The sequence below is a fragment of the Numida meleagris genome, chromosome 2 (assembly GCF_002078875.1).
Source record: "Numida meleagris isolate 19003 breed g44 Domestic line chromosome 2, NumMel1.0, whole genome shotgun sequence".
Taxonomy (NCBI): Eukaryota; Metazoa; Chordata; class Aves; order Galliformes; family Numididae; genus Numida; species Numida meleagris.
Genome location: NC_034410.1, coordinates 67196023 through 67216603, shown reverse-complemented (window position 1 = coordinate 67216603; position 20581 = coordinate 67196023). Strand labels below are relative to the sequence as shown.

The following is a 20581-nucleotide window of genomic DNA, read 5'->3' as shown; positions in this document are numbered from 1 at the left end:
TGTTTGTTTTTTATACCAAGCAAGTAATTAGTTATGCATCAAACTTGTCTTTCCGTTTAGTCTTTAAGACTCGTATTTGAAACCAATGACTGACAATCCAGTTATGGCAGGAAATATAGAGTAATGATAATCTGTCTCCTGAAATAAAATGACTTGTACACCTCTTTATGGCTTTCAAAGCTTCAATGGATTGAGTTTTCATTCCTGATCACTGAAGTGTATGCATCAGTTAATAAAATAATTTTTAATCTCTCCTAATCTTCCCCTCAGATTTACATGCAAGAGAGAATTCTTAGTACCCGAGCTAGGGTATGACAAGTCTAGGGTGGCTAAGCTCTCTGTGCCTTTTAGTCAGTGGGTACTGATGACTCAGACAAACTAGTCATCCTCTCTCCCAGGTACTGTTTCTAACAAACAGTTTACAAACAAAAAAGAGCAGCAGTCACTATGACAGAGAAATGGCAGATGCTGAAATAGATGAACTAAAAAGTAGATTTTTTTAAAACAGCTTTATCTGTTCATAAGGAAATGGGAACCGGATAAAAAAACACATCTCCAGGCTTTTGTGAGGGTAACTCTAGAAGCCTGTATGATGGTATATTGTTATGACCTCTGCAGTTTAGCTGAACAGGGCTCTGTAACTTTTCAGGCAATGGCATGATGAACCCAACAGTAAGTAAAACTGCAGAAGTCATTTTACAACATCTATCTATCCATCTATATGTTATATAATGCATATATTTTTAAGTGAGATAAATCAGTTAGTATTCAGAGGTGTAATGGCTTTGAGTTTTTCAATGTCCGCAAAGTGAGATTGGGTCACTTTCTTGTGATTATATAGTATTCAAGGAAAAGCAAGAATTTCGTTAAAAGAACATGAAATTCTAGGAACCTTACGTAGAGAGAATATCAGACTTGACACAGATGTCTATTGTGCTTCATAAATTAAAGACCTATTTGTCTATTGTAACTTTGTAAATTCCTGTTGTAATTGTGCTTAGCAACAACAGCAAGAGGGACAAATAAGACTGCATTATCAAAGAAGGGTTGAGCATCTTTCAGCTCAAGAGAACATGGGGACATCTTTACCTAGTTTGCAGCTCTGTTCAATAATCCTTAAGATCTGATAACAAGTTGCCCCTAGAGAGAGGGAGAACCAAAATAAGGGACCTTTCCAGCTTGATGCACTGCAGTTCAGGACAAAAAGCTCTTGTGTCATTGTCCCTGTTTAATGAAATAGGAGAGCAGCAGCAGTTGCTGAACCCAAGAGGGATAAGAGTTGATAGGCCCTAGGCAACGTTGAAAGGATTGACACTTCTCAATTGATTTTTTGCAAAGCTGATTAGCTGTGGCTGCATATTTGCACTTCAGGTTAGAAAACCATTTGTGATTTTGAAGGGTGTGTAACAAATGTGTGAGTCACTAGAGTATGGGTGTTTATTCTTAGTTTTAAACATTTTAAATAGGACAGCAGGTTCCTGGCTACTCTTTGGGCAGCCTGTCCCACATCCCCAGGATCACAACAGCAGACAAGTTATTGTCAAGGTCTACCTCAGGCCATGCAGCCTCACATATAGCCCTCACAAAAGAGAAAAAAAGAGCCTTCCAGCCTGCCTGAAGGGGTCAAAGACAAGAGTACTTTGTCTCCTGACCCTAGACAAAGGTTAAATTCTTATTTCAGTGCCCCTTCTGCTCTATTTCTTACTCTATTTTGTTTTTATTGCAGCATCCTGGAACTCCTTATAGATTAAAGAAAAATTCCAGTAACTCTAAACAAACCAACATTCCCATAAATCTCATTTATCCTTAGTAACTCTTCAGTTCTCTATATCATTAAGTTACTACAACTTTAATACTTGTATGCTTGATTTCAGTACTCTATCATATCCCTTGCTGTTGTAATGCAATGGAAAATGCAACAATGATAGCAAAGTAGCAAAGCCCTAGGCTGCAGCAAGCAAGGATATGCTAAAATACAGCAGCTATAGACACAGAAACAAAAGAAAAAAACAAAACAAAACAAAAAAAACACTTAACCTTAGAAGGCCTCAAGTAGACAGGTATATCCAGGAAAATACCTTGCCTCCACTGCCAACCCTTACATGAGGTCTGGGAAAGGGTGGATCCACCTCTTCCAGTCACTCAGCTGCATTGCTTGCAGGTGAGCTCCCCTGGGTTGGCCCTGCCTTCCCACCAGGTGCTCAATCACTGGTTCAAGCCATGACTTAGCATTTCCACTATAACTGTTGTCCAGAATACCTTGAATACCTTACAGGAGGAAAGATCATCTTAAAAACGGAAGGAAAAGAAACAGGATAGGAATGAAATGGCAGTTACAAAAAAAAAATAATAATTCTGATACACAATGAATGGTCATATATTAGAAACTGTGAGAAAAGGAGAAAAGCCTTAATGTCAGTCCTGGGATGTCAGTCCTGGGATGTCAGGGAGAAGCTGCTTGAACATGGCAACAAAAATGGCAAATGTATCTACTTATTTCTAAAAGATATAGGAAAATATTAACATGACTGTTCAAGAGCTGCATGCATTCATAGAGAGGAAGGCAAATTGAAATGGACCGTTCACAGAAAAACTACTAGGAACTACTAGGAACATCAGATCTGGCCTTTTCTTCACGGGCTCCTACTAGAATCTACTAAACTTAAAAAACAAGAGACTAGCATTGTAAACAGGATTCTGTTTGAGGACTGAAAAGTGCCCACTTTACACAAGAAGAGTGCATGTAGACTGGCAGCCTTGCAAAGAAAAATACTGAGAATATATATCATTATTATCCATAGATGTTGGAAAAGGAAGAATATAGGCAAGTGGGAGGAAACAGAAAAACAATCTTGGTGCAAGAAATTAAAATTGTCTTAAATTCAAACACTCAGGAATCCGTCATACTGAACCATATTCAGGGTTACGCTATTAACTATACTAAAGTAACTATACTAACTATAGTAAACTAATCACTAAGCTAAACTAATTCAAGTACTCTGTAAACTGTAACGTGTAAGGTCAGGAAAGTGATGAACAATGAAGATTGCTGATTGCTTAGAAAAGCAGATCTTTGGTTAATGGGGAGATGTAAAAAAAGAGGGTATCTAATTTTAAGCACCTGTGTGGAAGTGCTGTTTCTGGCAGCTGTACATTTGGAATTACGGTGCCATGCTCTGGTAAAGTTGAGTCTCTTTGCATTTTTCTTTTCATCTTGTCAATGCATTTTTTTTTTGTTTGTTTACTTTCTTTGGAAATGAAAAACTCCTCTTTTGAGGCTGTAGAGTATAAATCTTCATATAATTTTCAAATTGCTTTACATAAGAATAGAAAGGAATCAACCCTTAGTTTCACACTAAGAAAATTTGGAAGTACTGTAGAAACTTTCTTCAATTCTTCTCTGACATCTTTTTTAATGTCCTCCCATTTTTACCAGAAATTTGAGCAACATTTTGAAGTAACAAAATAGTGAAAGGGTAGGTAACTATATCTTAAATTAACCTTCCAAGTATGTGACCTGGGCAGATAACTAGGCTCAATGCTCTGTGCCCTGTCCATTGGCCTTCTCTAATTGATTTTTAAGTCCATTAACCAACTCTAATTAGATTTTATAGAGGAATAAAGGTGTTGAAAACACTCATTTCATTACAGTTTGGAAGAACAGTAGCTGCATAAGGTAAAGAAACCTACATTTTTCCATGGCTGTTCAGCTGGCCATGCTGGAAATATGCATATAAGCCACCACTGACCTCAGCACATTCTGTCTCTTTTCTAGCCAGGATTTAGGGGACATGAGAAAGAGAATTTTGGGCAGTCAGGAGGTTTTGAGGAAGGGATAGAGCAAGAAGTATAAAATACCATGCAGTGGTAATTTTGCATTAGGAGTGAGTCAGATAGAGAGGTTATGTGGACCAGGAAAGGAGATGGTGCTTTCCATAATTGAGGCCTTCAGAACATGGCACATACATCCACAGGAAATCTGTCATTTCTAGCTATGCAGGATCTTCCAGTGGATCTTGTAAGGCTCTTTCATGGCTTGAATTAAATTATTTCTGTAAGTATTTGCCCTGATAATACATGACACAGTGTATGCATATGTGGATATATGGAGTACAAATAGTGTTTTGGTAGTATTTTAAGAAGCAAATAAAGCCTCTACTTAAGTTTCAGAAATATATATATAAGTACTTATTACCTAATGATCAAAAAGTGCCTTTTTCCTTTTAACACTAAGTCACTAAGTTCAGCAAAAGCTTTAGGGATGATTATTTGATGATATTAATGGTGTTAATTATGATCTGAATTAACAGTGTTTGTTGATTTTATAGGGATAGATCGGGAAGAGTTCAAGAAAGTTATTACTCTGAAAGAGAAACTGTGTGCAATATTATAACATCATAGTATTTTTACTGCTTTACTGTAGCATCACACTGTGTGACCTTAAGCAATACACGTGGTTGAATTTGTTCATTACTTGACAGGGCTTTGCTGTTTGGATTTATTCAGTTGGGAGTGAAATCATTGCTATGAATACTGCCAAGTGTAAGCCACTGATTCTTTACGTTAACTACACACCAACTGCCCACTTGCCACTTTAATAATTGGTTGCTATTTCATTGTGGTGCTAGGAAACAAAAATATGACCACAGCAGTCCCAGAATAGCAAGTTCCTTTTATAAATACAAACAAACAATAAGATATGAGGCAGCTTATTTCTGGATAATTGTAGGTTGATGGTTTAGTATGTACATCCCAAGGTCAATTGCTTTGTGTCATTGTAGAGCTTCAGGGACTGCTTTCAAATTGAGGGAGCAGGGGGTTGTATTCACAACAGGAATCAGAACTTGATTTGTAGGATGGATGGAAACCACCTTACCCACTGAATTTCCAGTTATCATAACCAGCAATATGACATTAGTGGGAGCTAAACTGCAATTTACAGCTGTCTTACACAACCTAAAGCCATTTCATGAATGAGATTAACTATGCTGTTTAAATCAGTGTTATAGAGCGAGGTAGAGGAGGGATGTTATTTCATTCTGGAGAATATCCACGGCCTGCAATTTCAGTTTTTTTGGAATTTAATTACCACAGCTATAAAAGTACATTCTCAGTAAAACCTCATTACAAAAATGTGTGCTGGAAAGCTGCCTCTGTCTAATGCATTCCATTATAACACCAAGAAAAAAAAGAGCTTAATTTTAACCTATTATAATACAGGAAGTCTCACTTTATAATGAAAGTTTTAGTACTGTACTTTCATACAGTTTCATATCAAGGTGAATTTAGCATGGTTTGTAATGGGCTCTTCCAGCCCCACCTGCCCCTGCCCAGGCCCCCACATCAACTGCAGCAAGGCTGCAGCACGGCTGGGCTCCAGCTCCTCACACCCCTGCCCTGACAGGCCACCTACAGGCCCACAGCACAGCCTTGGCCCCAGGGAGTTTCCTGGTGTCTCTGGTGCCCTGCTCTTGGTGGGGCCCTGCCTACCTGGTGCCTCCTGGCCCACCTGGGGAACCCCTGGCCCTCACCAGCATAGAAACACACCAACGCTACTTCTTTTGTGCATACTCTGACATTGGAGAGTTCAGCTCTTGTAGCACCAAATACCAAAGACAAACACTAATGAATTGCACTACTTAACACTAATTTGATCTGCTGCTTTCATGCCATTTCAATTTATAGTCTTTTTACAAAATTACATGAAAGTCTCCCTCAATTTTTTTCCACACTTTGCTGAAATAATTCCTATTTATATAGCATGGGCCTGATTCAATTTTGAAACCCTGGTAAAATTTTTCTGGAGCTCTGCTTTGAAGTTAAGCAATGTCGTGTATTGGAGATGAACATAAATGCTATAAACAAATTCACTACAGAAAATAAAATACTAAATGTTCACAGCACAAATACTTTGAGCACAGCTTTCACATACCTCATCCAAGCTGAGAAGACACCTCTGTCACTGCCCTTGATGCTTTTGGGGGCTTCTGTCAGTGACACTGGGGAGAGCAAGGCTGCTTCAGATTGTGAATACTTTTAATAAATAAAAAGGTCTCCTTTTTAAATTAATTTTGTATGTGACTGGTAGCTAATGCTGCTGTCCGACAATCATTTGAAACATCTGTATGTTTCTTACCAGAACAATGAGGCCCTACCTACTCTCAGGCAGCCATCTTTGAACATCTTGGGCCAGAATATTCCCGAAGGGAGAAGGGAGAAAAAGACTGGACTGTTTTTATCTTATCGTAGATCATTAAAAGGAAAGAAGATGGTTCACGTAACAGTGGTATCAAAGTAAAATGAGTGAAAGTATGCCTAGGGCATAAAAAAATTTTTAATTTGTCGTTCATCCTCAGCCTTAGCCAGTGATTGATAGGTGATTTCACAAAAGTGTCCAGAGAAGATTCTGACTGAATCAATTTACTATAATATTAATATAGTTCAATTGCAGAAGCATTTGCTTTTTATTGCAACTTACTGCTTCTCAATTTTGCTTACCTTTGGGGTATTGCTCAGTTCAGTCACCAAATTAGATGAATGCTGTTGAGTAACACCAAGTTCCTCAGGAAATAAAAAATCTAACTTTAAGTAGAGCCTTAAAACGTTTGGCCATAGTACATTGGTATCAAGGAGCAGTAATATAATACAACCCAGCTGACATGAATATTGCATGCCACAATATTTTATTCTTTCTCATGACTACCTGCCATGGTCCATTTATCAGGCCAATGAACAACTTTATGCAGAGGATAATGGACACTCTTTTGCAACATGAGTTAATACAAAGAGTGGAACTATGATGTCTCATATCTGTCCTGCTGAAAGCACTTGCAATATACTTTCTTTGCATATTTCATTACAGGAAACTTCCTATGAAATGAAGGGTCTGGGTAGTGAAAATATGTTCAACTTCAAAGGAAAGCGGGATTGTTTCCACTACTCATTTTTATCTTTATAACTGTTGTGTTAAGTTTTATATACAAAACCATCAACTGCATTTTTAAGTGCATCTCTCCTCCAGGCCCTTCTTTCGGCCTAAGTTTGCACCATTTGTTCCTCCTTTAAATTTTATTCCTAATTTTTTCTTTAACATGGTTAAAGTAGCAATCTCTCACTTCATATAGTTCACACAAACAAAATATTGCTTTCAAGATAAATTGACACTTAAGAAAAAATAAAGCAGAATGGTTTTGCCTGGATAAAATTTTATACCAAGCAAACAGTCAAGCACAGATAATATAATCTCAAATAATAAATTGTTTTTCTAGATATTTTCCTCATAGTTGAATGCTGCAAATTTATCATCTGTGAGAAATTTTCTTGGAGATCTGCTTGTTTATACTAACGTATAAAAACAACATTTTTCTGAAAAAGAAGGGAACAAAATTCAAACTACTTTGGCCTAGCTATTAAGCAGTTCATGCTGGTGCTGTGATTTTGTCCTATCCCACAGAAACAAACAAGCACACACGAAAACAGAAAACCAAACAACAACAACAAAAAAACAACCCTGATGTTCAGTGGTTAAAGAACTATCATAATTTACTTAAGTATTATAATCATACCTTTATGAAGAATTTTTGTGAAACATGTTCTTGAGGCCACACATGGTGGCGTACTGGAAGGTCACTGTTGGGACTGATGACTAGACACTTAGCCTTAGCTCTACATAACATACACTGGTACATGGGACGTGACCTCCCGCAGATCTGACTCTTAAGTAAATAAGCCACTTACTTTCTGGCCAACTGAACACTTAGTCTGTTTTGTCATGTCTTAGGAAAGTGGTAAAAACTGAAGGTATTAGAATAGTAGATCTGAAAAGAACATTGTTATAGGAAATGTTTATTTTCAAAAGTTATTGCTTTTGCTGAAAAGCTAGAGACTGAACCTCCAATGAAGATCACTTCATTCTCAACATTACTGAGTTGGTACACTGAGATATACATTGTCTTGATATACAAGAGTCACAGTCCATCTTACCCTGATAGGTTAGTTGTGGGAGAAGAGTGGAAATTTCTTAAACAATTCACTGAAAAATCACAGAAGTTTTCATTTTTAACTCGTTAGGTAGTCTGGACTGTTTAAAGAATACTAGGGAAGACAATTCCCAGTGGTTCCAGCACCCCTTCTTGCTTGACATTTTTTGCTACCTTGTTCCTTGAAACCTTTTAATTAAAATGGTGATAAAAATGAGTTTGGGAGTTCAGCCTATAACAAGTCTCACAACAGCACTATTCCATGATTCATATGAATTAATGATAGTCTGTTACCAAGGGCTGTTTTTCTCCCACTATGATACAGACAAAATTAAAGAGGCTTTCAAGGCAAACAAAAATTGAATATCTGGATGTGAAACAGTCATAAAAAACACATAAAAATAATTCTTATTTAAAAATATGCCTTTTTTTGCAAGTTGCCTTTGAGAAAATTATACTCAAGTATCCAATTACAATTACTTTCCACAGCAGACTTCTACACTGACTTCATAACAAGCAGATCTAACAGACATTCTTCAGAGGCTTAGGCTATATCTGGTAAATCATATCATTTCTGTAGATTTGATGGCCAGCTGACTGGGACTCAGGAGATCTCCGCTGTATTCCAGGTTCCAAGACAGTCTTTTTGGAAACTTCAAGTTTCTACACTTTGCTATTCAAATAAACAAAGCAAATGTAATTGACTACTTTTGTAAAGGATTTTGAAATCTCTTGATGTAAAATGTTGCATACAAGCTAGCTATTGTTATTCTTATTTTCAAGAGAAAGGGCTCTGTGCAAAATTGCATTGAATGCCCATTTTCTCCCTGAAGGAGACATGCTTTGGCATGTCTACTAATGATTTGCTGTTCTACAGTTCATATATCTTGTTCTATTTAACAATTTTTTAAATTTTATTTTTATATGAAACATTTATATAAAAACTTTTATGTAAAAACATTGTATAGAAATGTATTTTTTTATATAAAACCAAAAAGTTTTACCCTTGTAAGATGGACTTGTTGCAATGATCATGCTTTCTGTAGGGACCACAGGCATAAGTACCCATGGGAGAGCACCATGCCACCAACTCGATTGTCAATAGGCTTCCAGCATAGTACTGGTCTGGATAGAAGGTTGGAGGAAACCCAAAACATTGACTATATAGTCATACTGGAGGCTGCCCTTCCAGTGTGGCTGAGGAATAGCCAAGTACTGGTGAAACCTCTGTGAAGATCATAATACTCTGTATTTTATTCGGTGTACAGATCTTTTTCTTCTACAAAGCATTCTATGCAGCAGTGCTAAGTACTTCACCACACATTCAGCTACATATATATATATATATTATGTTTGCATGCAGAAAGAAAAGCAAAGAGTCTGTTGAGAAAAGTCAACTCTTCTTAGTCATAAATATGTCTTTGCTATGAAATCAACAATTTGCAGGACTCTACTACCTTTCTTCCATTAATTTTGTCACTGAATCCCTGAACTTATAAGTCATTTTAATATATATTTTTTTCTTTCATGTAACACAAAAATAAAACACAGTTGATTAACCTTTATTTTAAGGCCAAAGGAATAAATAAATCCTTACCAAAGGAACAGCCATTAGAGTAGTATTTAATCTGTTGTACCTTGCATGTGTGTTATGCAGACTTCCAATAGCAAGGGAAATCTCCTGGGAAAGCTCATGTGCTGTATGTTAATTACATCATTCTCTTCTTTCCCCTGTACTCACCTTATTTTAGTTTGGTCAATGTCCCTTTGGATAAAGTGACTGATATCTTCATTGCAAAGCTGGAATGGCCTTGTACACGTGCCTGCTTCTGCTTCTATTTTGCTACATTTGTGAATTCATGTATTTTCACTCTTATTTGTATATAGTCCAGAGTCATAAAAGCACAGCACACAGAATTTAAACTCAAGAAGTGACTGGCCTGGCTACTTTTTAATTCTTTGACTACTGCAATTCATGATTCTGTGGATTTTCCAACTGTTGGAGATCACTATCCTATATATTCACAGTATACTGCTTAAGCCACTAGCATTTAGATTTGATTGATATATGCTCAGCATTAGAAAGTCATCTGCAACTCCAGTTCCTAGGTTTCCCCAGAGATTTTTTTATAATACTAAAAACAATTTCAATTCCAAAATCAAGATGATACTCCATCCATTCAGCACTTCTACTGAGGTATCATCTTATTTCCTAAAAGAAGTCTTTTGGCTGGGTATTAACAATAGTAAAGCCTGCATCATGATAACAAGATGAAATATGTGTCCCAATTATTTATTTTCCCCTCTTCTTGATTATTCTCATTCACCACCAGCTACATTCAGACCAGGATAAAGGAGATGGATCACTTAAGTACATACTTTCTGGAGATGGAGCAGGAGACCTCTTCATTATCAATGAAAACACTGGTGACATCCAAGCCACAAAGAGACTAGACAGAGAAGAAAAGCCTGTATACATACTTCGTGCCCAGGCTATAAACAGAAGAACTGGAAGACCAGTGGAACCAGAATCTGAGTTCATCATCAAGATCCATGATATCAATGACAATGAGCCAATGTTTACAAAGGATGTTTACAATGCCAGCATTCCAGAAATGTCAGATGTTGGTAGGTGCTAACAGTTAATTTGTGTGTCTGATGTGTGTTCTTTCTGTGGATTTTATTAAGGGCCCAAAAGTGAAAGGTAATGAATGCAGACATCTGCTGTTTGCGTTGAGTGAAAGTAACTGAGCCATTAAAAAAAATCTGTCTCCAGTGGAATTAGTGTCAATGGTTTGCTGAAAATACAAGTATCAGATGAGTGAAACACACTTCCTCTGTTGTGCCACAGAAAAAGCAAGTTAATACATTCTTTTTTAGTTCACAGTGAAAGTAACGTGAGCTGACCTCTTTTACAGGACACCTTCAAAGCGTTTAACATACATTGGTAAAATGATTTAGTTGGAGTGCAATAGTATGTTAAGATATGGTCACCTACGTGGGTCAACACCACCCCTAGAACTATTCCGCTAATACTGTTTAGTTCAAGAAGGTAAAAAAGAAGTGAAGAAGGAGAGATGCAGAAGTGAGTGTATACACTTCAGGAAAGAAAACTGTGAGCCAAGTCAACTCATCATTAATTCTTAGATATGTAATTACTTTCCTATTAATTTTGTTGCTCTTTTTCAGGCAACAAAAATGAGCTACAAAGTCCACTGATGTCCGTTTAAATCTTTCTATTAGTTTCAAAGATATCAAGCCATCAGAATGAATTAAAAAAAAAAGAGAGAGGAAAGAATTTCCTTGAAATATGACTTATGGTTGGATCTTTTCCCAAAGAAGTTCACAGGTTTTGATTTTTTCTCTCTGATTCTTAGGAAGGCCATTTTGATTTTCTTTGTCAGAGAAAAATGGATGGTTGAATGGCAAGAAGCACAGATCTAATCTGAAAAAATACCCAGGGAGAGAAACATTAATTAATCACAATCAAGAATGAGATTAAAATAAAGCTCAAGCAATATGAAAATAAAGACTTTAGGGCATACTCTCTCCTCTCATTCATAGCACTTGTCACACAGACGTAACCTCGCCTGGTGAAGACAGAAACTAATATTCACATTTTAATATGTGAAGTGAATACTTTATTCACAAATCTGCTTTAAATCCTAAAACTTAAGCTCATTTATCATGTTTGTTAACACTTTGTCTAGGATTCAAAACCATTTCTTTCTCTAAAAGACATATGAATAAACAGATTTACATTCTGATGTCCAGCACCTTAAAGTCTAAGACTGTTCTGACTGTAAATTCTAGTTTAACCTGTACAAGCATTAGTAAATTTGTGAAAGTATATCCTTGACCTAGATTCAAACTCTGAACACCTTCTGTATCTGGCGAAAGGTGGGTTTCTGATTTGTTCCTAAAGCCTATGATAAAGGATTTATGTATCCAATTGATAACTGCAGCTTAATGAACTGAGAAAAAGCCAGCTATCATTTTGGTTTGGAATCACTGTCTTTTATGAGCAGAAAAACTCCTACAAAATAAGAATATCTCTACTTCTTGTCACGTGTATGACTTGAACTGCAGCTATGCTTTTCTACTTCATAAACCATCTCTGCCATGAAAAGAAAAAAAGGTAGATTTTTACTATCTATAATTTATCATTGCAGGTACCTTTGTCGTGCAAGTCACTGCAACTGATGCCGATGATCCTACATACGGGAACAGCGCTAAAGTTGTCTACAGCATTCTCCAGGGACAACCATATTTCTCCGTAGAATCTGAGACAGGTCAGAAGACCTTGTCTGTCATTCTATGACAACGTCTGCAATTTAAAATGACATGCTAAGCCAAGCTAGGACATATTAGACAAAAACTTCAAAGAGATTATATCTTATTCAGTGCAAAACCTGGCAAACTTAATTGAGTGATACATCTGTAAACATGACACCTATGTTATTTTAATCTTACAGGCAAAATCTAATAAATACAATTAGTACTGAATGTGAACCAGTTTTCAATCATTTTTAACAAGCAGTGGTACAGAAACTGCCATAGATGTTTAAATTAAACCAGATAGGTTGGCTTTTAGAAGAAAACGAGAAACAGGTGGGTGTGCAAAAAAAGTGCTTAATCCTCATATATCTTCATAATGGCTAAATTAAGACTGAGGGTTTGCTCAGTTTTTTTTCTCCTTCTGCTTCTTCAAAACTTGTTTAAAGTAATTATAATTTCTGTACATCTGCAACATATCACTTTAATGCTAATTTTATGAAAGAAATCTTAATTGAGAATAATGACAGAAGAGGTAAAATTGGCTGTTGAGCTAGACTAGGAGATCACAAATAGAATCGCAAACTTCTGAGTTCTGTTTTTGGAATACATTTAAGTTATACACAGTGACTAGAATTTTTTATGGGCTGAATAACAGACTGCTTTGGAGCCTGTGTGTGTAAAACATGTGAATTCTGATTGACCAAATCTGCTGTACCACTACACTATCCCACTACACAGATACTCTCAGGATTTATGTCAGACTTCTACAAGTAATAAAAGATTTCAAGAAGCTCCTTAAATGGGAATGTCCATTCTGATAGGATGCTTGAAGCTAGAGAAAATGGTTCTCCTCAACATCCTTACAGCAAAATAATGGTATTCCGGACAATTAATCAGGTTTTAGAATTGTTTATTATCTAAATCTTATAGTCTTGGGCAAGGTAGAGATCAGATGTGTCAGAGATAAACATGAGGTGAAAAAAGATGCATCTGAAAAAAAGGGAAGCCAATATCAATGGGAGCTTCCCTTTCAAGCATAAGGTATTAGTACAAGAAAGAGGATTTTTGCACTGATGCATGCATTCTGACTTGGAGAGTATAATATCTGTTCTTAGAGTTATAATATGGATAATGCACTTAGGAGTTCAGCAGTAATAACCTTTTAGCAAGAGGGTTGTCTGAGGAATGGAAGGGAAGCAAGGTAAACCACAGACTTGATCATGCTGCCATGGAAATCAATTGCAAAACTAGAGTCAAATAAGTCATTCTTGAAGCTGTTATAAATTTTCCCATGGATTTCAGTGCTTGGATTTCATCCCTTTTGTCTACAAAGGAGTCAGTTCTTAGCCTTAAGACACCCAGTGAGAACGCAAACATTTTGCTTCATGGTAAATCTGAATGACTGAATTTCAATAGGAGTTGGGCTCAGAAATGACTTTGTACCTTTGAAGGAGGAACAGACCGGCAAAATCATTTCAATCAAGGTATAAATAGAAATAGATATACTTGAGCATACTTGTATGCTTATAATTTTTTAAATTAATTTCTCCCATTTTAATGTTGTCGTACTGCCTCTTTAATGATGTCTTGCTGAAGTTAGCTTTTTTACTTATTTCCTTTTTTTGTCTGTCAAAATGAAAATATTGACAGAACAGGAGAGAAAAGATGGAGAACATTATAATGAACTATGAGCCTTCTTTCAGTTCTGTGAGAGACTTTAGCATGGAACTGAAAGGGTGTAAACTGTTATGTAAAATAACACTGCTCACAGATAGGTAGAACATCTTTCTGGGGATGCCACTACTACTGTGTCTGTCACATAGGCAGCAGCCTGAGATATGATATGACAGGTCTGTAATTTAATGTGCCATCTCTTAACAGTAAATATTTGTACTGGGCAAAGCTTACTCATTACACAGATTGTTTTGTTCTTTAGGCTGTGGGTTTTTAAAAAAAAAAAAAAGAATTTCCATCGAAATCAATGCATTACTTGTGAATTTTACTTCTTTAATTTTCATATTTTAGGCATTATTAAAACTGCTTTGCTAAACATGGATCGTGAAAACAGGGAGCAATATCAAGTGGTCATCCAGGCTAAGGACATGGGAGGCCAGATGGGCGGATTGTCAGGAACCACCACTGTGAATATCACACTGACCGACGTAAATGACAATCCTCCTCGGTTCCCCCAGAGTATGGAATATTTATTTTCTGTCTTTACAGTAAAATGAACAAGAATTGAGTTGTTTTTTGTTTTTGTTTTTGTTTTTTAAGTCAAGTTTCTGCTGTCGTGAATTTACTGAGTATGACTTCTCTTAAGAAAGAAAAAGAGAATATACAAGCAAGCAGTAGCATCATGCTAAGGTTAATTGCAATCATTGGGAAACATACCTTTAATATTTTTACTACAGCTGCAATAGTCTGAGAAGTGAACTGACAAACAGAAAAAAATTCTATTTTTTGCTACCCATTAAATAGCTTTGACTGATACAACCTAGATTTTCTGATCAATATTGTTTTTATAACAGACCTTGTGGTAGACTGCATTTTAAGGAATCTGTTCTAGTCTAACATATTTAACTTTTGAAGTATTTATTTAAGAATGTAAAATGATCCCAAGAGCAACTCTATCAAAATGAATGTTTATACCTAGGAAACATTTGCCTCAATGGGTTTTCCTATATTCATTGCAAAAAGAAACAAAGGCACATATGTAAACATATCAGATATTTCTGCCTATTCTCCTCCTCTTACTTCAGATCATTTAGATTACTGTGTAATATTTAAAGGAAACAGTTGAGTCAGATCTCTTAGAAAGCCATTTGTATTAATGATTGTTCATTGCCATAAGTGATTCAAAGTGATTCAGCTTTCATACACTTTTCTTTCCTTCTCTTTTTCCATCCTTCATTTTTGCTTTGTCTTACCACTGCTCTGCGTGTGCATGTGTGTATCAGACAGAGTGTCAATGTGTGTCAAAGTCAAGAGCAGCTGTTCAAGAAAATAACTGCAGATACTATCAGAAAAATCAGCAAGCTTTGGTGGTTAAGTCACTGGGAATGTTATTGGAAGCAACTTGTCATTTAAGTTCAAAGTCTGTTCTTAGCTGTGGGCAAAACGTTTCCATTTAAATTAAAACAAGTTAAGAGGAAATATAGCACTCTGCCTCCAATGAGTTAATTATACATCTCTGGACATGAGTGTCTTCAATATAAAAGCCAAAGATACAGCCTCATAATGCCAACATTCCCTGAGTAGTTTTTTCTCAGGGGATAAATTCAGTGCAGCGTATTAGTAATAGGCATTTGAGCCGAATTTGCTTTTAGTGTGCTTTTAGTGATACTAAACTGCATTGGCCTCTGGCAGGTCTTAGTATTTTATTTGTCTTTTGACCTCAAAACATTTTTCATATAGTGTTTTGATATTGTTAACACAGACTGATAGTATCTAGGAAAGGACATATGTTGCTAAAGTTGTATATATGTAGGAAAAAAAAAACGCTTCATACTATAAAAAGTAGAACAATAAGTTACTTTTATCCCTATGAAAGTAAGGCAGAAGCTGAACGCTTTTGCACCAGGAAAGTATGAAGACAAAGCCACTCAGTATCTCATCTGTTCATGCCCAGCAGGACAGTGGGCTCAGAGATACCGTTCAAAATACCATGAGTCTGACTGACAAGTTTCTTCCTCTGTCTGCTGTAGGCACCTACCAATTCAGAGCTCCTGAGTCTACACCACCTGACTCACCAATTGGCAGGATTAAAGCTAATGATGCAGATGTGGATGAAAATGCAGAGATTGAATACAGCATCACTGAGGGGGATGGATATGACATGTTTGGAATTACCACAGACAAGGACACACAGGAAGGAATTATAACTGTCAAAAAGGTACACATCCTAACACACTTCATACCAAACTCAGAAATACCAGAAAAAATGTCTCTATCACATTTGTTTTCCATTTGTAGTGCAATGTGTAGTTTATTAAATTGGATGCCATCTATTAGGAATCTCTACAACATTCCCTATGTAAATTTTCTTTTATACAATTAGGATGCTTTCTCCTTTACAAAAATAACACACATGATTTGAGAGATCTGAGAGAATACATAATCTATGGAGTGGGATAGGACTGAGAAAATCCTGTCCAAACATGTCTACAGGACAACTCAAAGAGTTACCCAACTGTGACTTTGTCTCTATCATGCATACAGGATTTGCTTACTTCTTAGAAATGCGCTGTGTTAACACCACAGAAATATTCCGTGTCACATAGCCCGCTTTGCACCATCATAAGGTATTGAATTGTATAGCTAAAATGTATCAAAATACAAAGACAAATTTATTTTGTGTCGTGTTATAAAGATGCAATTAATAAGCCCATCAGCATGCTTTTCCTTCAGAAAAACAAAACAAAACAAAACAAAAAAAACAGTGCCATGTTGGATCACAATGGACACCATCTACTAGGCTGCACGTTGTCTGTCAGAAAAGGTTTGAGAAATATTGTTTACAATGGGCTATCAGGCAAGCTTGATAAGGTTACAGATATCATCCTCCATCAGTTCAAGTTCAGTCATCACTAAATAGACATTGTGTAGATTTTCTGAACGTGTACTTGCTTTTGATATCAGTACAACGCCTGTCATTACTTGTCTTTTAAGAGATGCCTTTAAGGGGCTGATTATGATATTAGTCTAACTCTGTTTGCATTTCTGTCTCTTGGAGACTGAAGCTGTGAATCTTCTACAGCCTAACAGAAAAGTCGGGTAACTAGTCTCTCCCCACATTATTCTAAGGAATGTAAGAAACAGTTCCTAAATGTTTCTTCTTCATATTTTATCAGTGTGTGATATAGTCATAGCCTGTCATAAAATCATGCTTCCCATGGGTGGCCCTGGATGTCTTCTGACACCAAACAACACAGTGATTCATTTCAATGATGGAATGTCAACATGTTAGAAAGGAGCTCCTAGAGAATCCCCCTTTAATGTACGGTGCTTAAGGTCAAGAGATAGCCAAGAAAACAACAAAATTCCAAAACCAACAGGATAAAAAGTATGAAGAGTTGAGACTATTGAAGAAGGTACAATTAATTGGAGTTCACAAGTTCTTGGCACAGAATTCCCTGCAAAAGTGTTTTTTTTTTTCCTAGAACTTACAACAGTGGCAAAGAGCCCCAACTTTCTTCTCTCTTCTGGCATGTTAATTCCAGTTCAGGCTCCTGTTACTTAGCACAAGCTTCCATCCTCCAATTCATTTAGCTCTTTTGGTTGCTCACCACAGCCATCCCCACAGACTTCTCAAGTTTTTTTGTTTGTTTGTTTTTTTCTCTTCCCAGGCACTGGATTTTGAAAATAAAAACTTGTATATTCTGAAGGTGGAAGCCACCAATACTCATGTGGACCCTCGATTCCTCTATCTGGGGCCATTCAAAGATTCAGCCACAATCAGAATTCAAGTGGAGGATGTAGATGAACCCCCCGTGTTCAGCAGACCAGCGTATATAATTGAAGTGAAAGAAGATGTTCCAATAAACAGTGTAATAGGAACAGTAACAGCTCAGGATCCAGATGCTGCCAAGAACCCTGTCAAGTAAGCATAGACGTTCAGCTCACTCTGAATTCTTTTACTGCTTTAATTTTGCTTTGTTTCATGTGAGTACACAAAAAAAAAATCCCGTTTAGGAATGAAATAGTTTGGGTGTGCTTATATGTGGAGTAGCATAGATGGTAAATGATCTCTCGCACTTGAGCATATCTATGTATGTGTGATTGTGTTTGCATGATCCTTGCATCTTGAATTATATCCTAGCCTCTTCAGTAAATAATGTTTGTGGTTATTTTTACCATGGGATAGTTTACTGGAAAAGAATGCAACGATGATGCTAGTGTTCTCCTTCCACCTCCAACATTTTCCAGTGCAGTGTGGTGCATCCTTTTGGCTACATGACAGGGTAGTGATTCAGCAGCTCATTCTTCTCCCATCCATTCATATCTGCTTAACAGAGGTCACATTTACCTTCTATATACCACAAGCAGAAATGCCTTAAAAGCACCTTGGTTCACACACAGACTCTATTCTCACTTATATCAATGTAAGGTTAGTAAGATACAAATCAGGCTCATGGACTTCATAAATTACAGTTGCTAAGACTCAGTAAATTGGTCTTAGAAGAAATGGAGTAAATGCTAAGGTTGGTGTAGCTAAACTGCTTTTTTTTTTTTTTTTGTAAATTAAAAGGTCAGTTGTTTCAGTACATCTGAAAACTGGAGTACTGGAGTACTTATATTAGATAGAATATGAAAGAACTTCTAAATATCTGTGTGCTTTAATTAGAGTTCATTGCTGCTGACAAGGCAGTAAGAGGAGGAAATGAAAAATACAGCAATATTAAATCTAGGTCAATTTTTAGCATGTCTCTGGGTTAGGCATGTTGGAAATGCAATAGTGTATTTAGATCAAAGATAGAACAATACAGGTTTAATAAAAATCCAATCCGTCAATACTTTGTACATCTGCAAACAGCTATCTTTCATCAAGATGTCTTACAGTGCTTATGAAGCATGAGTAAGTTTTAAGCTCTCAGCTCATCTTGTGAGATGGATAAATACTACCATCTTAATTTCCTACAGAAAGAAACTTTCTGGCAGAAGTCCGCTCTGTCTGAATGCCTTGCCCTGCACATGACTAAGTCTTCTAATTTTAATTAAGGTTTGCTTTCATTTATATCATGGCATGCAACAATTATAGAAAGTTCTGGATTAGAAGAGAGAGCACAGTGACTTGAAGGTCAACATAGTGTTTTACTGACTGTGGTGAGTTTCAGGGAAAGAATAAGCACCATCTATAGCATGTCTTCATGGGTACGCTAGCATGAAGATGAAAAATTGGTTGAGGTGAAACCCAGGCAAAACCCTACCAGTCTTCATATAAACATACTTTTTCATATCTAATGGCTCTAGAGAATGAGGGGAATGCTTTTCTGATTCCCTCTGCTCCCCTGTTGTGATAACTATAACCACTTGAATTTCACACCAGCACCACCTCTTAATTGTTAAGTGATTTACAGTGGATAGGGATTATGCTGTGCATTGAGTGTTGCCTTTTGGCTCTTTTCTATTAATTGAATGTGTGTGCTAAAATTTATCTATCATTCAAAGGGCAGTTATTAAGTACTGTACAGGTACTTTACATATTAAAGTATAATTACTGAACAAATTTGAGTAGAAATGTCAAAATTGATGCAGAACAGCAGAAAACTTGTCTTTACACACTAATAAGATGCAACAATTTGAGTGAAAAGAGAAAATAAAAATGAGGAAGAGGTAAGAGTAACAGGAGTAAACACAGCAACAATAAATATGAAAGTCAGTAAGAGGGAAAGGAAATCAGCAGAGAGCAGCAGTCTGTGAGATGTTATCTCGCAATAAACGTATGTAGGTTGCTCCGAAAGTAATGCCTCTTATTTGTTTCTATGGGAACTACAACAGATATAAAGAGTGTAATAACACTATTTGATAGAGCACATTCTCAGCTAAAAAACACTATTTTTTCAACACAGTCAGCACCATCAGCTATGCATTTTCACCAGTGATGATCAAGAGCCCGCATGATGCATTCATAAAAATCTGCACCAGTGGAGGTGACCCACTATTGCTGTCTCCACTGCTGAAACACACCACCCACAGCCTCACTGTGCTCACTGTTTGGTCTCCATAAAAATTCAGCAAGTAATGATGAATGTCAATGACTGCATTTTTTTCCTCATGGAAGAATTCAATGACACGCCTTTGTTTCATAAGCACTTTCATGTCAGACTTCCCCTCTGCTGCCATCTGTCATATGGCAGCAAAATGTAACAGAATGTTGATGGGAAGATTCAGCCTCTACTGCCATACCAGAAACATTTGCCTCTGATGCCATGGGCCAAGAAAAATAGGCAGCATTACTTTTGGAGCAGCCCTGGTAATTTTACGGTGCTAACGCCTTGGGTATCTCCTAGAATTTAGGGTCGGAGGTTGAGTCTGCATCTTTTTGACAGGGTGATTTTTTTCCATCATGCAGTGGAGATGCTAAATCTGATTTTTGCTCTCAGCTTCAGGGAAGATGCAATTAGACTGTATATATATGGCTTGTCACTTGCTTGTCAATTTTCCTTGACAGTTAAAAATAAAATCTTTAGATACTTGATATTACAATGAAAACCTTTCATTTTCTCCTCTGCTTGAGTGAAGATTTCACTTTTTAAACAAACTGAGTCCTAACTCTGTTAGATGAAAGCCCCTTTGATCTTCCATTAAAGGAAACCTTCACAATA

The 20581-nt window shown here is 36.7% G+C and overlaps 1 protein-coding gene and 1 long non-coding RNA gene across 3 annotated transcripts in view; one reads left to right on the top strand and one right to left on the bottom strand.

The window, feature by feature from the left end:
• The window catches only part of LOC110394879, a 62723-nt gene extending 53920 nt beyond the window's left edge, over positions 1-8803 (bottom strand). For both annotated transcript variants that reach the window (XR_002435992.1, XR_002435993.1), the window contains exon 1: positions 5933-8803. This is a non-coding gene — a long non-coding RNA (uncharacterized LOC110394879). The remainder of the gene's footprint in view (positions 1-5932) is intronic.
• Positions 1-20581, top strand: part of LOC110394877 (cadherin-6) — a 106463-nt gene that overhangs the window by 64024 nt on the left and 21858 nt on the right. The window contains exons 4-8 of the mRNA XM_021388933.1: positions 10313-10607; positions 12152-12271; positions 14283-14450; positions 15962-16149; positions 17603-17856. Of these exons, the coding sequence (XP_021244608.1) occupies positions 10313-10607; positions 12152-12271; positions 14283-14450; positions 15962-16149; positions 17603-17856 (1025 nt within the window). The remainder of the gene's footprint in view (positions 1-10312; positions 10608-12151; positions 12272-14282; positions 14451-15961; positions 16150-17602; positions 17857-20581) is intronic.